This window comes from Oncorhynchus tshawytscha, unplaced genomic scaffold (genome assembly GCF_018296145.1).
Source record: "Oncorhynchus tshawytscha isolate Ot180627B unplaced genomic scaffold, Otsh_v2.0 Un_contig_5990_pilon_pilon, whole genome shotgun sequence".
NCBI classification, from domain to species: domain Eukaryota; kingdom Metazoa; phylum Chordata; class Actinopteri; order Salmoniformes; family Salmonidae; genus Oncorhynchus; species Oncorhynchus tshawytscha.
In genome coordinates, this window is record NW_024609819.1 from 429,838 (window position 1) to 445,377 (window position 15,540).

Sequence of the window (15,540 nt, forward strand, 5' to 3'; positions counted from 1 at the left end):
TAACTTTTATTTAACTAGGCAAGTCAGTTAAGAACTAATTCTGGGCCAATTGTGCGCCGTCCTATCGGACTACCATTCACGGCCGGATTTGATACAACCTGGTTTCGACTCAGGTACTATAGTGACGCCTCTTGCAATGAGGTGTAGTGCCTTAGACGGCTGCGTCACTCCGGAGCCCTGCAATTTAGGTGGGTGTGTCCATGATTATGTAACCCCACCATGCATAATTTAGTAGGCTATTTTATAAAGGTGTCAAATGGGCAAGTTCTCTTCCTTCTGGTGAAAGATTAACTCCAAAGCCCAATAGCTATTTTTTCGTCTAAATTCAGAGAGAACTATTCTTTCTTTCAACAACTGGTATCTTTTAGACCTATTCCCCCCAAATGTATTCATAAATACGTTTCTTCTTTATTTGATAATCATTCCTGACCTATCGAACATGGCTCACGTGAAGAATGGGAACATCCAAAAGGTAAGACGTTTTTAGCCTTTTTACTTCTTTTTATTTGAATGTTCAATAGGCCTACATTTTTATTTAAAGGTTAAATCTGTAATGTTGATTGATGATCAGTCTTTGTAGCTCTGTCCATGAATTTGAAAGTGGTTACATTTCAATAACGGTGTCAAATATATGTCAACAGTCCTTCTTCCAAAGGACCCTTCTATGGATAAAATTGTGATGTCATTTTTGGAGGGTATTTTGTATGTCCACTAAAATAATCTGCTATCATGGGACTGACCAACATTTCTTTTGTTGGCCTAATCCTACTTTCTATAGAAGCGTTCAATATAATTGTTGTATAGCATCATAAACATGACTTTAGAGAAGGAAAGTGTAATTTGGTCGAAGCTGCCTAATAGCTTCATTGTTTTGTTCTTTAAAGGTCCAATGTTGCCTTTAAAAAAAATCTCAATATCAAATCATTTCTGGGTAACAATTAAGTGGGCTGCTTTACTAACCACGTTTCCATCCCCAGTTGTTATGCTATTAAAGTCATATGCTACCTTCTAAACAAATCAACAAAGACAGCTGTGATGGAAATAGGAGGTTTCGGTACAATTTTATGCATGCAGACAGGCCTAATTTGTTCGTTGGACATGGTAGGATATTTTTGTGTCGTAAAATTCGTTATGCGAGAGATGGCATTGGAAAGGGCTGTAAGCGCATCTATTGATATAATAAACACCATATCCACGTAAAATTGGAGTCAATTTCTAAAATAAGTTAATATTTTCTAGATATGGTGTGTTGTCCTCCCACTAAAAGTCGGGAAACCATGCAGTTTATAGGCTACAGATTAATTGCATTCATAAACTCATTATTACAATAACAGCCCTACATCCACACTATAGCCAAAAGATTTTGCGTTAAACCAGCGAGATTGATCTGTTAAAATATGTAATATTAATTCAGGAAGATGCACATGCAAGACTGATAGTGAGAGGTGAAAGTGCATTATACCAGAGTCAGGTAGGCTACAGGTAGGGATGCAGGAAGAGGATGATGTGGGCCTACAGCAAGAAGTAAAACAGTTTGCCCAACTAGGTAATCATTCATTATTTGGATTATCTCAATTATCATTCTCACTGCGTGACAATGCACATTTGTTATAGCCTACAATTGTTATTGTCTTTGAAGCCAAAAACAAGACATGCATTTTGGGTAAATGCTCTAAATAGCAAGTTGTTCAGTTGCTTATTTTCATACCAATAGGGCTCTCCTAGCTGTGCTGTTGAGGAACTACGAGAGCAAGCTGAGTTTTCTATGGAACACAACCCTGCATCCCCGCCATCACACAATTACTGTTTACGCATTCTAAAAAAGGTCCATACTAAATTGCGAACTGGTCAGGTGGGCATTTGAAAGTGTGTTCTATTGCCAATATGGCTAGCTAAGTTACTAAATACAGTCTTACAGTGTTAGACTTTCACAAGGCAATTCAGAGAAGCAGATTGTAATTTTGGTGTGCATATATACTGAACAAAAATATAAAGGCAACATGCAACAATTAATGATTTTACTGAGTTACAGTTCATATAAGGACATCAGTAAATGCATTAGGCCATAATCTATGGATTTCACATGACTGGACAGGGGCCACCCACTTGGGAGCCATGCCCATCCAATCAGAATGAGTTTTGACATTGGTGGTGGCTTATGGTAGGGAACGTAACTTAAAATCCTCTGGCAAAGGCTCTGGTGGACACTCCTGCACTTAGAATGCCGATTGCACACTCCCTCGAGTCTTGAGACATCTGTGGCATTGAGTTGTGTGACAAAAATGTACATGTTACAGTGGCCTTTTGGTGTCCCCGGCACAAGGTGCACCTGTGTAATGATCAAGCTCTTTAATCAGCTTCTCGATATGCCACACCTGTCAGATGGATCAATTTATCTTGGTAAATGGGAGAAATGCTCACTAACAGGGATGTAAACACATTTGTGCTCAAAATTTGAGAAGGTTTTTGTGCATATGGAACATTGATGGTATCTTTTATTTCAGCTCATGAAACATGGGACCAACACTTTACATGTTGTTTTTATATTTTTAATCAGTATATTATCACAGCGCTGGCAAAGATGGTTGACCAACTCACAGACCAAAATGACTGACATTTATTCCATCATAAGAAGATTGATGGCCATTCTGATATTCTAATTCTATGAGCATGTTACTGTACAGCCCCTGTGTCCCAATGTTCAATCAAATCTTATTGGTCACATATACATGGTTGGTAGATGTTAACGCGAGTGTAGCGAAATGCTTGTTCTTCTAGTTCCGACAGTGCAGTAATATTTAAGTAATCTAACAATTCCCCAACAACTACCTAATACACACATCTAAAGGGGTGAATGAGAATATGTACATGTAAGTATATCGATGAGCGATGTCCGATCGGCATAGGCAAGGTGCAGTAGATGGTATAAAGTACAGTATATACATACACTGCTCAAAAAAATAAAGGGAACACTTAAACACAATGTAACTCCAAGTCAATCACACTTCTGTGAAATCAAACTGTCCACTTAGGAAGTAACACTGATTGACAATAAATTTCACATTCTGTTGTGCAAATGGAATAGACAACAGGTGGAAATTATAGGCAATTAGCGAGGGAATGGAATGGAATAGACAACAGGTGGAAATTATAAGACACCCCAATAAAGAAGTGGTTCTGCAGGTGGTGACCACAGACCACTTCTCAGTTCCTATGCTTCCTGGCTGATGTTTTGGTCACTTTTGAATGCTGGCGGTGCTTTCACTCTAGTGGTAGCATGAGACGGAGTCTACAACCCACACAAGTGGCTCAGGTAGTGCAGCTCATCCAGGATGGAACATCAATGCGAGCTGTGGCAAGGTTTGCTGTGTCTGTCAGCGTAGTGTCCAGAGCATGGAGGCGCTACCAGGAGACAGGCCAGTACATCAGGAGACGTGGAGGAGGCCGTAGGAGGGCAACAACCCAGCAGCAGGACCGCTACTTCCGCCTTTGTGCAAGGAGGAGCAGGAGGAGCACTGCCAGAGCCCTGCAAAATGACCTCCAGCAGGCCACAAATGTGCATGTGTCTGCTCAAATGGTCAGAAACAGACTCCATGAGGGTGGTATGAGGGACCGACGTCCACAGGTGGGGGTTGTGCTTACAGCCCAACACCGTGCAGGATGTTTGGCATTTGCCAGAGAACACCAAGATTGGCAAATTCACCACTGCTGCCCTGTGCTCTTCACAGATGAAAGCAGGTTCACACTGAGCACATGTGACAGACATGACAGAGTCTGGAGATGCTGTGGAGAACGTTCTGCTGCCTGCAACATCCTCCAGCATGACCGGTTTGGCGGTGGGTCAGTCATGGTGTGGGGCGGCATTTCTTTGGGGGGCCGCACAACCCTCCATGTGCTCGCCAGAGGTAGCCTGACTGCCATTAGGTACCGAGATGAGATCCTCAGACCCCTTGTGAGACCATATGCTGGTGCGGTTGGCCCTGGGTTCCTCCTAATGCAAGACAATGCTAGACCTCATGTGGCTGGAGTATGTCAGCAGTTCCTGCAAGAGGAAGGCATTGATGCTATGGACTGGCCTGCCCGTTCCCCAGACCTAAATCCAATTGAGCACATCTGGGACATCATGTCTCGCTCCATCCACCAACGCCACATTGCACCACAGACTGTCCAGGAGATGGCGGATGCTTTAGTTCAGGTCTGGGAGGAGATCCCTCAGGAGACCATCCGCCAACTCATCAGGAGCATGCCCAGGCGTTGTAGGGAGGTCATACAGGCACGTGGAGGCCACACACACTACTGAGCCTCATTTTGACTTGTTTTAAGAACATTACATCAAAGTTGGAGCAGCCTGTAGTGTGGTTTTCCACTTTAATTTTGAGTGTGACTCCAAATCCAGACCTCCATGGGTTGATAAATTTGATTTCCATTGATAATTTTTGTGTGATTTTGTTGTCAGCACATTCAACTATGTAAAGAAAAAAGTATTTAATAAGAATTTTCATTCAGATCTAGGATGTGTTATTTTAGTGTTCCCTTTATTTTTTTGAGCAGTGTATATGAGTAATGTAAGATATGTATACATTATTTAAAGTGACTAGTGATCCATCTATTAAAGCCTCTGAGTTAGTGATGGCTGTTTTAGAAGCTGTTTTTCAGTCTCTCTGTCCCTGCTTTGATGCAGCTGGACTGATCTCGCCTTCTGGATGATAGCGGTATGAACAGACAGTGGCTCGGTGGTTGTCCTTGATGATCTTTTTGGCCTTCTTGTGACACCGGGTGCTGTAGGAGGGCAGGTAGTTTGCCCCCTGGTGATGCATTGTGCAGACCGCACCACTCTCTGGAGAGCCTTGCAGTTGAGGGCGGTGCAGTTGACGTACCAGGCTGTTATGCAGCCCGACAGGATGCTCTCAATTGTGCTTCTGTAAAAGTTTGGCAGGGTTTGGGTGACAAGCCAAATTTCTTTAGCCTCCTGAGGTTGAAGAGGCGCTGTTGATCCTTCTTCACCAAATTCTCTGTGTGTGTGGACCTTTTCAGTGTCTGTGATGTGTACGCCCAGGAACTTAACTTTCCACCTTCTCCACTGCTGTCCCTTCGATGTGGATAGGGGGGTGCTCCCTCTGCTGTTTCCTGAAGTCCACGATCATCTCCTTTTGTTTTGTTGATGTTGTTTTCCTGACACCACACTCCGAGTGCCCTCACCTCCTCCCTATAGGCTGTCACTTTGTTGTTGGTAATCAAGGCCACTACTGTTTTGTCATCTGCAAACTTGATGATTGAGTTGGAGGCGTGCATGGCCACGCAGTCGTGGGTGAACAGGGAGTACAGGAGGGGGCTGAGCACGCACCCTTGTGTGACCCCAGTGTTAAGGGTCAGCCAAGTGGAGATGTTGTTTCCTACCGTCATCACCTGGGGGCGGCCCGTCAAAGTCCAGGACCCATTGCACAGGGAAGGGTTGAGACCCAGGGCCTCTAGCTTGATGTCGAGTTTGGAGGGCACTATGGTGTTGAATGCTGAGCTGTAGTCAATGAACAGCATTCTTACATAGGTATTCCTTTTGTCCAGATGAGATGGGGCAGTGGGATGGCGATTGCGTCTGTGGCCCTGTTGGGGCGGTGTGCAAATTGAAGTGGGTCTAGGGTGGCTGGTAAGGTGGCGGTGATATGATCCTTGAGTAGTCTCTCAGTGCACTTCATGATGACAGAAGTGAGTGCTATGGGGTTTTAGTCATTTAGTTCAGTTATCAGTGACACTTATCAAAATTGGCTTGTCGGAACCGGTATATGGGTATGAGTGTAAAGAGCTAACCTACGTCACTTTTGTTTTAAAACTTCGCCATCGGCCAAAACCGGGCACCTGGCTCACGCCTAGGAAGCAGCACGGTTCTAAAACGAATGCAATCAACAGTAACCTGGTTCACCTGGGGTATTAAAGCCTTGTTCACATTGGCAGTTTGAAATGACTCAAATCCATTTTTTTTTTTTTCATTTCTGATATGAGTCTTTTCTTTTTCCTGCATTCTGAACAGCCAAAAAGCACATGGAATCGGTTATTTCAAGACCCGCTTCAAACCCCTTTTGTAGGTCGTTTGAAGTCCGGTACAAATCTGATTCCTGGCGCTGTGACTTGTCTTAACGGTCAAATCTGATTTATTTGCCCTGAAGTGGTTTTTAGACTGTTATTCTGCATATCTTGTTATTTGCGAGCTACGACAGTTTGACAAGAACAACAACATGAATCTGATATTTCGAGTCACATTTCAAATCACCTTTGTATGTGGTTTGAAATCAGATTCAAATCGGATTTATTTTCTCTCAAGTGTTTTTTTTAAGACTGTTTTTAGGCATATCTTGTTGCTTGCTGATACTCTTAAGTGGTAGCTAACTATTTTGTTAATTGTTGACAAACAAATTAGTTTGTGTGCTAGAGAGCTAAACAGCTAGCTAGTTGACTGCTGTGGCTAGCAGTCAACTGTGGCTAGCAGTCAACTATTTTGAAAGTTGGACTGTCTTATTCTTTGAAGCTCAAAACATTTCTTTACACTGATTGAGTATTCCAAGCACCTGGGAAACGTCCATGGCAGGCATTGTTGTCACCTTAGCTTGTTATATAACTTCTGAGTGAAAGGAACCACGAGCACCACCATTCAGCCTACACCACCACGCACACACCCGTCATTACTATGACAACTAGCATAGCCATGTCAGAAAATGACTGCAGTCTGAACACACACCCATCCGATTTGGTCACTTGTAACTTGCGGTTTGGACAGTCAGTATTCCAAAGCGGATTTGAAAAGCAAAACTGATTTGAGCGTAAAGGCCTGCAGTGTGAACAAGGATTAATAAACCCCTCACTGTAAGGGACTTCTTTGTTATTGCCTTCCCTTTGAAGTAATAACTGATTAGAAACACCTCAGGGAAGAGGGTAAGGAAGGATACACTTAAGGAACTTGAACGAGGCCCAACATTCTCAATTATCCAATGGGAATCCTGTGACAAATGCACTGCTATACCAAAGAAGAAAAATAAATTCACTGCGATGGTATTTCGATTGATTCTCAGGAGGTTACGTTTACACTTATCCCATGTCTTATATTTGGCCACTAATTGGCCTATTGACCAATCAGATCAGCTCTGAAAAAGAACTGATGTGAAAAGCTCCAATGGGATTGGTCAAAAGACCAGTTAGTGGAGAGAAATATGAAAATTGGTCTGCCTGTATAAACACAGCCAAAGGGCTTGCAGTTTGGCTAGGCACTGATGATGGCTCCTTGTGCAGTTGATAAACTTGATTTCCTTGACTTTCAGATGGACCCAGAGGATCCCTTTCTCCTGGTACCTGATAAGATGTAAGTCTCCTACTTCAAAGTCTATGCTAAGATACACACTGATTTAGATCTTCCCTCTATGTAAAAAGAGCTATGTAACCATAGTTACAGTATTAATGCCTACAGCACAAATCTCAGCCGATGCAGACACATTCAACGTTGTGTTCTGTGTCTAAATAGATATTTAATACGGTCTGCCACATGCTGTGATTGCTATAGCCCCCATACTCAACTGGTGGACTGCAATCCGGACCCAGAACAGGGTCAATGTGGACTCAAGTTTTTTAGGAACTCTGTTGGGATTTGACCCCTGGTATCATATAAACACACAAGACATGGAAGAGTGTCGAATTACAGGAAAGTAGCTTTAAAGTTTCTAAATTCTCAACGCCAGCAAGAGGGGTTTGAACAGTTTGGAATCGCATGGGTTGTGAGTTTTATTTTATTACGCCAATAAATGACCTTTGCCGCCTAGGACATTTTGTGTTACCCAACCTTCTCAAATAGTACTTGAGTAACCCTTTGGCTGATTTTGACAGGACTCTAGAAATGACATCCATGTGTGGAACATTACTGGAGAAATACTACACCTGATCTGCACTTCTGTTTCCCTTCCCAGGAAATCCCAGATGGATTTAGAGACTGCGTTGCAGGATAGTGCCAAAGCCCTTGACCTCTTCCTCAACAACCGGTTCTCAGACGCCTTGGATCTCCTCAGACCCTGGTATGTCCCAGTCAACTTCATCATAGCTTGCCTTGAGGCTTTACATGCTTTAAGGTGAACTGCTCATGTCTGTCTCTAATAGTGATTGGTGGTGACCTGTTCGGTAAAGTGAATTCTACTGCAATATTGCCAACACAAATTGTCCTAATTGGCTACCAGAAACTGTCCACTTTCTCTGTGTATATTCATTGGTTGGTCACATTGGATCCATTTCTCAATAAAAATGCTTCTCGAGTTTCTTCTGTTTCTGAAGGGCTTTGTCATGTTCTCTCAGGAGGAGCCAGAGTATGTACCACGCTGTGGGCTACAGCAGCATGCTGGCCATGCAGGCGGGCATGACCTTTGAACCCAAGGATGTTGAAAAGGCCATGACTGCTCTGAAGGAGTCTCTGCAGACGTGCCAGATGTACGGTTTTGCTTCTCTCGTAGAAATGACATGAATGTAGGGCATCTCGTTCTATAGAGTTTCAATTGCCAATGCATTGAAGAAGCTTTATCTCACACGTCAGATTCAGACATTGTTGGGCAATGGCAGGACTTACAGCTAGAGTCTTGAATCAAAACAATAGCTAAGCGGACACCCCGCCTCTGTTTTGGTAAAATGCTGAAGGATGGACCTGGAGTAATCCAACAATGGATGATGCAAGGACTGTTAGTTTGCAAACATTGGAGTTACCCCATCAGAACCCAAAATGTAAATTTGGTTATGACAGTTGAACTAAGCTCATGAGGCATGTATCTGTGTTATATTCTTCAAGAATCAATCGTAGTGTACATATTATACATTTTTGTCCAAAGGTGGATGTAGCACCTAAGGATTGTAACTTTAACACAGTACGTTATCTCATCACAGGTTCCGGAAGAAGACTACCATGGTGGAGGCCATCACTGAGATGTTTTACAAGCAGCCAGCTGACAACTTAACTGAAGGTGTGATTGGCTACCATCTCCGTGATGGTTGTAGGTTATAAAGGATGATATCAATATGTCGACATCTAGACATCCATACATGTAGTATGCGTCATCCATACATGTAGTATGCGTCATCCATACATGTAGTATGCGTCATCCATACTGAAATATACATGTTTCATGACTGGCCTTTTGATTGATTTCATGTATTTTATTGTTTGGGTTGTCATGCTTCAGGATGCCCAGCACACATGGGGTTAAAATACTATTTTCTGTAGCAAAATTATAATATATGCACAGTATAGTTTATTTGGAAAGTTTTCAGACCCCATTGACTTTTTCCACATTTTGTTAAGTTATTCTAAAATGTATTAAATTATTTTTCAATCTACACACACACAATACCCCATAATGACAAAGCAAAAATAGGTTTTTAGAAATGTTTGCTAATTAAAAAATCATGTTTACGTACATGTTCAGACCCTTTACTCAGTACTTTGTTGAAGCACCTTTGGCAGCGATTACAGCCTTGATTCTTCTTGGGTATGTGCCTCAACACAATCCTGTTTTGGCGCTCTACGGACAATTCCTTTGACCTCATGGCTTGGTTTTTGCTCTGACATGCACTGTCAACTGTGGGACTTTATATAGACAGGTGTGTGCCTTTCCAAATCATGTCCAATCTATTGAATTTACCACAGGTGGACTTCAATCAAGTTGTAGAAACAGCTCAAGGATGATCAATGGAAACAGGATGAACCTGAGCTCAATTTCAAAGGGTCAATAGCAAAGGCTCTGAATACTTATGTAAATACATTTCTATGTTCTGCAGAAATGTCTAAACCTGTTATTGTGTGTGTAGATTGACAAATGTATTTAATCAATTTCAGAATAAGGCAACGTAACAATGTGGAAAAAGGGAAGGGGTCCTGAATACTTTCCGAATGCACTGTTTACATGTACTACATCCACATTGGTTTAAATGTGTGGGTCTGTTCTGGACTTTTGACTGACAGGCATCTCTCTTTTTTTTTTTGTTGCCCCTTTCCCGCTGCAGAGGAGATGCATGCGGAGTTGTGCTATGCTGAGGCACTATTGCAGAAGGCTGCACTCACTTTTCTGGACGAGAGCATGATCAGCTTCATCAAAGGAGGCATGAAGATCCGCAACAGCTTTCTGATCTACAAGTGGGCAGTTTAAAAAAATATATTTTTTTTTCTTCACACGACTTACCCTGGTCTTGCCTGGTTTCACATGAACTGGTTGATGATATAATGTGAAAAGGATATTGTGTTTTGTGTTTGGGTAGTCCAGCCACAGGTGGCTGGTGACACTTTAATTGGGGAGGACAGGCTCAAATCAATGGCTGGAATGGTATCAAGCACATCAAACGTGGTTCCCATATGTTTGATACCATTCACTCCATTCCAGTTTATTATTAGCCGCCTCTACCATCCTCTCACCAGCCTCCTGTGCTTTCAGTATATGAATGACTGTTCTCAGAATTGATGCACTAGAAAGAAATGAATCAGATGTTATCAAGCAGTGATTGTTTTTAGCAGGGTCACATTTGAGAGTCAAGTATTTTGGGAGATCTTGCATGGTTGATAGTGTACTCAAGTTCATAGTTCAATATGTCATTCTGTCCATGAGCTGCTGTTGTCTATGAATGTTCTGTATTATGTCATGTTTTGTGTGGACCCCAGGAAGAGTAGCTGCTTCATTAGCAATGTCTAATGTGGATCCTTATAAAATAACCAAATGCCTGTTTGGCTCCTTTCTACAAGGGAATGTGATGTTATGTCAACCATGGCAAAGAACCAGTCTGACCAGATGAGCACACAAACTCACTTCAGGAGCGGTGTGAACATGGGCATTGGTTCATTTAACTTGGTAAGAGCGTTGGTGTTTAGTGTTTCAGCTTCAGCGTTATGGGTGAGGTAGAAGATGGTAGGACAGGCAGATTAATAAGAGTCAAATGTAAGATTACAAATGTTTTTTTCTCAACTCAAAAATTATGAATGTTTTTATTTTCTATTGGCTGTTTTTTTCTTTGACATGGAAGGGGGATTTTTGTTTTGTGGTCCTCGGATGCTGAGGTCACTATCTTCACCATTTGGTTTTCCTCTTTCAGTATTTGTCTCTCTTGCCGAGCAAGGTCCTCAGACTACTGGAGTGGATGGGTTTCTCTGGAGACCGGGTAGGTGACGAGGAGCAGTCTCACCACTTCTCTCTCTGACAGACTATTCAGCATCACACTCCGGTCGCTTTGGCAAAATACTCCTTTTCTCTCGGATAGTCCGAGTGGGGAGGCTATTTTTCTTCAAAGTAATTATTGTCCCCCAAAAACTGAGTGCTTGCATAAGTAAAAAAATAATACATCTGTAAATGTTTGAAATTATACATTTCTTTAGTTTACTTCCCATTATGTCTCATAATTAAGCCAATGACGATGCAATGAAGTGGATGTTGTTGATAGAGGCTTGTTGTGCAGGAAGTGGGTCTGTCCCAGCTGAGGGAGGGTGCAGCCAGCAACAGCCTGCGCTCCATCCTCAGCACTCTGTGCCTCCTGATGTACCACCTCTACATCAGCGTCATACTGGGTAAGGTACAGATCTAGGATCAGCTTTCCCTCCCCGAAACCTTACCATAACCTCGGAACCCTAAATTGGGGAAAACCCAAAAAGGACCCAAGACCTGTGTCTAAGGGCAACATTTGACCTACTCCTTAAATGCCACACAGGCCACTGGAGTTTTGAGGATAAAGGATGCCCTCTGGTGGTGATGATGCTAAACTGCTCCATTGTTACTACAGCACTGTGATCATCAACTGTCGCAGTCACGCTTTACAAAGTCACTTTGTCTTCAGCTGGTTTCTTATGTGAAGAGCATTTAATCCATTTGTACGGCCTATTAGGCTGTGTTTACACAAACAGCCCATTTGTGATCTATTTTCCGCTCATTTATCTTTTGACCAATCAGGTCTTTTCACATCAAATCTTTTTCAGAACTGATCTGATTGGACAAAAGACGAATTATTGAAAAAGACAAGCAGAATTGGAATGCCTGTGTAAATGTATCCTTAGATAATGGGTTTTAATTCACAACAGCCATTAGGGTTGATTGATGCCTTGTCTTTCCTTCTCTATAGGTACTGGTGAGGCAAACCTGGAAGAGTCTGATTTTCTTCTGGAGCCCTACATTGAAAAGTTCCCCAATGTAAGTGAACAGTCCCCCTCCTGCAAGGTCTTCCCACTTGCCCATCTCCTCCATTAACATCGACTGTGGTTGTTCTCTAGGGGGCCCTCATTCTCTTCTACCAGGCCAGGATTGCTCTGCTCAAGGGTAACTTTGAATTTGTGAGTAATCTCCTTTTTTAAGAATGGCATCTTCATACATTTTCCTGGGTAGTATTCATTAGGTACCAAATGGAAGAAAACATCATTGGGAGCAACTTCCTAAACTTGTCCAATGAGAAATGCTTGTGTTCTGTTGCAAAGCATTTTGCTATGCTGTGCCCTAATGAATATGACCCTGTCTGCTATGTTACAAGTTATAAAATCGACCCCTCTGTCTAACAAGAACCATATCTCCTTGTTTTGTGTATCTGTCCGCCAGGCCCAGAAGAAGTTCCTGGAGTGCATAGCGGCGCAGCAGGAGTGGCGTCAGATCCACCATCTGTGTTACTGGGAGCTTATGTGGTCCTACTCCTTCCAGCAGGACTGGCTGGAGGCATACCAGTATGCAGACCTTCTCTGCAAAGAGAGCAAGTGGTCCCAGGTATAGTACACCTGTAGCAGCCTGACTAAAACATTTAGGATGGAGTTCCCAGGTATAGTACACCTGTAGCAGCCTGACTAAAACATTTAGGATGGAGTTCCCAGGTATAGTACACCTGTAGCAGCCTGACTAAAACATTTAGGATGGAGTTCCCAGGTATAGTACACACACTTTTTGTTGATGTTGCATACACTGGAAAGGTGCAGTGAAATGTGTTATTTTATCGTACCATAGTGGTACGATGCCCTCTGGTGCAGATTAGGATCAAGTGGACATCGATAGATTTTTCACCTTGTGTACATGAACCAGTGACATTTCGGTTACTGGCCCAACACTAACTGCTAGGCTACCTGCTGCCCTAGCAGCCTAACTAAAACCATTTTACTTCCCGGTCACAGATTAAGGTCCTTTTCCAGTAACTCTCCTTCTACACTTTAAAAAATGTTTTTATCCATCCCTTACGGTCTTTCCTCCTTGCTCTTTACAGCTCCCCCATATTCTAAAACTGGTATAGTCCCTGGAGGTCTGGGTACAGATGGCTCATATTCATTGTGACTTGTGTTCTCTCCTGGCAGGCTGTATACGTGTTCCAGAAAGCTTCCATCCTCAGCATGATGCCAGAGGAGGAGGTGAAGAAAACTGGGGAGAATGTGGAACAGTTGTTCAGGTATGTGTTGTCAATAAAGACATTTTATTTGTATGGCACCCAAAGATACTATACAATTTGAAAGAAAGTAGGACCACACCAAAAAAAAGATGACTATATTTTCAGGATGGCATAAATGTAATATTTACATGAATCATAAACTGAACAGAAGGCACTATTACAAAGGGAAGGTGGGTTGTTAAGGTTTATAGCTATGGCTACTTTCGTGTGTCTTATAGGCAAGTGGAGAGCCTGCGGCTGCGGATTGCAGGGAAGTCTATCCCAACAGAGAAGTTTGCCGCGAAGAAGGCTCAGCGGTACAGCGCCGCAACCCCAGTGACGCTGGTGATTCCTGCCGTGGTGAGAACTCTTCTTTTTTATTTATTTAGTCAAAGCAATATATGTGAACTTTTAAAATGTGGTATTTAGGTCTAAAATGCATTTTCCTCATGACAGGAAATGATATATGTTTGGAATGGCTTCACCATCATTGGCAAAAGGCCTGAACTGACAGAGAGCATTCTGGTCACTATCGAGAAAGCAGAGGAGCAACTGAAGAATGACCCAAGTGAGTTTACCTTCACAATGCTCTAGGTCTAATCTATGGGACGGTGTGGGAGTCTCAAGGGGGGAAAAAATGGTCAGGTGTGGTAGAAATGCCAGGGCTGATTTCTGGTCCGTCAGCCCCTGTCTAATACAGAATAATCAAGTTTTTTTTTCTTCTTTCCTCTCCCAGATCCATCAGAGTACCACGTGGATGACCAATGCATGGTCCAGATGCTCAAGGGGCTGTGTCTGCGACACCTGGGCCATCTGGACCAGGCCCAACTCTGCTTCACACACGTCATCTCCAGGTAAGGCTATTATCGCCATTCACTGATCATTGAGGAATGTGGTTTGTGTGGCTCCTCAGGGGGCAGCCCACCATCTACTAAGACTGTTGATGCACCCAAATGTAATAGATCTGTTGGCTTTCTTACAATCTGATTGTTGTGGTGATTTGTTTTGACAGTGAAAACCGGATCAAGCATGACTGCTACCTGGTGCCATACAGCATGTATGAACTGGGTCTTCTCTACAAGCAGCAAGGAGACTTGGGGAAGGCTACCACCACCATAGAAAATGCCAAGTAAGTGTCAATTGAAACCAGCACTACTTTAGATGCATTGTTTGCTGCCTAGGATGAAGAGTGAATGTTATTAAGACGTATCTGGATGTTTACAGGCTGAACTACAAGGGTTATAGCATGGAGTCGAGGCTACACTTCCGTATCCATGCTGCCCTTAACACAATGGGGACCTCGGTGGCCAAACTTCCACCCCACCGCACGTCAGCTTGAGGTCGTGAAAGTCACTGCCAACGAGGAATTGCTGAATATCTTGGTTCCATTCTACCTTGATATGGAGGTGTACAGACTTGAAAGAGTCTTGATTACAGTACACGTAGAAAAAGCCTGCACTTAAAATGTAAACGTTGCAATATGACAATTTGAGTCTTCTCTGTAGGGCCGACTCATGACTAGAGATTTGAGTACATAACTCATTTTAAGCACAAGTCTTCCAGTGTAATTGATGCATGATTTACAGGAAACATGTCAGCTACACACTTGCATCTTAAGTTAGGATACGGCCTAAATGTTTGGGTTTAGCCTTTTGATTTGAGTCTGTAAAGACATGTACCTGTACGGTTTCTGTTCTCTTATACTTATGTTCTATACACATTATGCTGTTATACATTCTGCTCTGTTTAATTTTCTGCTAATTTTAACCAATTTACATTTGAACACATAGTTCTTTATTATCCACGTATGAAGGTGCACTGGAAATGCGAAGTTTTACCTGTCATTGTACGAAGTGATTACTCCAAATATTTTGACAAATAAAACTGTTGGAATGGATGAATGAGATTTTATTTTTTGCATGAATTGTCTGCCATTCATTCACTGACAATTAGATCCGACAATGAGCCCACTTGTCACTATCAGATCTCAATAACAAAACGCATCACACCTACAAAACTGCACATTACTGTTGTCTGCGCAGCAAACTATAACTGTTCAGTCAGTTTTCAGCGGATGCTTTTTGTTACTATTCAGTGCTGTATCCAAATCAGAGGTTGTTATAGCGCGTTTACTGTACAATCACACTCCAA

At 42.6% G+C, this 15,540-nt stretch overlaps 1 protein-coding gene across 4 annotated transcripts in view; it reads left to right on the top strand.

The window, feature by feature from the left end:
• The window catches only part of LOC112261271 (tetratricopeptide repeat protein 39B-like), a 15,672-nt gene extending 386 nt beyond the window's left edge, over nt 1–15,286 (top strand). Inside the window, exons 1-19 of one of the 4 annotated variants that reach the window (XM_042318921.1) lie at nt 53–188; nt 455–472; nt 7,308–7,348; nt 7,947–8,051; nt 8,326–8,457; nt 8,905–8,981; nt 10,021–10,150; nt 10,751–10,856; nt 11,098–11,163; nt 11,458–11,566; nt 12,115–12,182; nt 12,263–12,322; nt 12,582–12,743; nt 13,319–13,410; nt 13,629–13,749; nt 13,846–13,957; nt 14,126–14,243; nt 14,402–14,518; nt 14,614–15,286. In XM_042318921.1, coding sequence (XP_042174855.1) covers nt 7,308–7,348; nt 7,947–8,051; nt 8,326–8,457; nt 8,905–8,981; nt 10,021–10,150; nt 10,751–10,856; nt 11,098–11,163; nt 11,458–11,566; nt 12,115–12,182; nt 12,263–12,322; nt 12,582–12,743; nt 13,319–13,410; nt 13,629–13,749; nt 13,846–13,957; nt 14,126–14,243; nt 14,402–14,518; nt 14,614–14,728 — 1,731 coding nt within the window. In that variant the 5' untranslated portion in view covers nt 53–188; nt 455–472 and the 3' untranslated portion in view covers nt 14,729–15,286. Of the gene's footprint in view, nt 1–52; nt 189–236; nt 473–7,307; nt 7,349–7,946; nt 8,052–8,325; nt 8,458–8,904; nt 8,982–10,020; nt 10,151–10,750; nt 10,857–11,097; nt 11,164–11,457; nt 11,567–12,114; nt 12,183–12,262; nt 12,323–12,581; nt 12,744–13,318; nt 13,411–13,628; nt 13,750–13,845; nt 13,958–14,125; nt 14,244–14,401; nt 14,519–14,613 lie in introns of those variants that run through there. The other 3 variants (XM_042318920.1, XM_042318919.1, XM_042318922.1) reach the window with 3 other exon arrangements.
• Nucleotides 15,287–15,540: the final 254 nt, after the last annotated feature.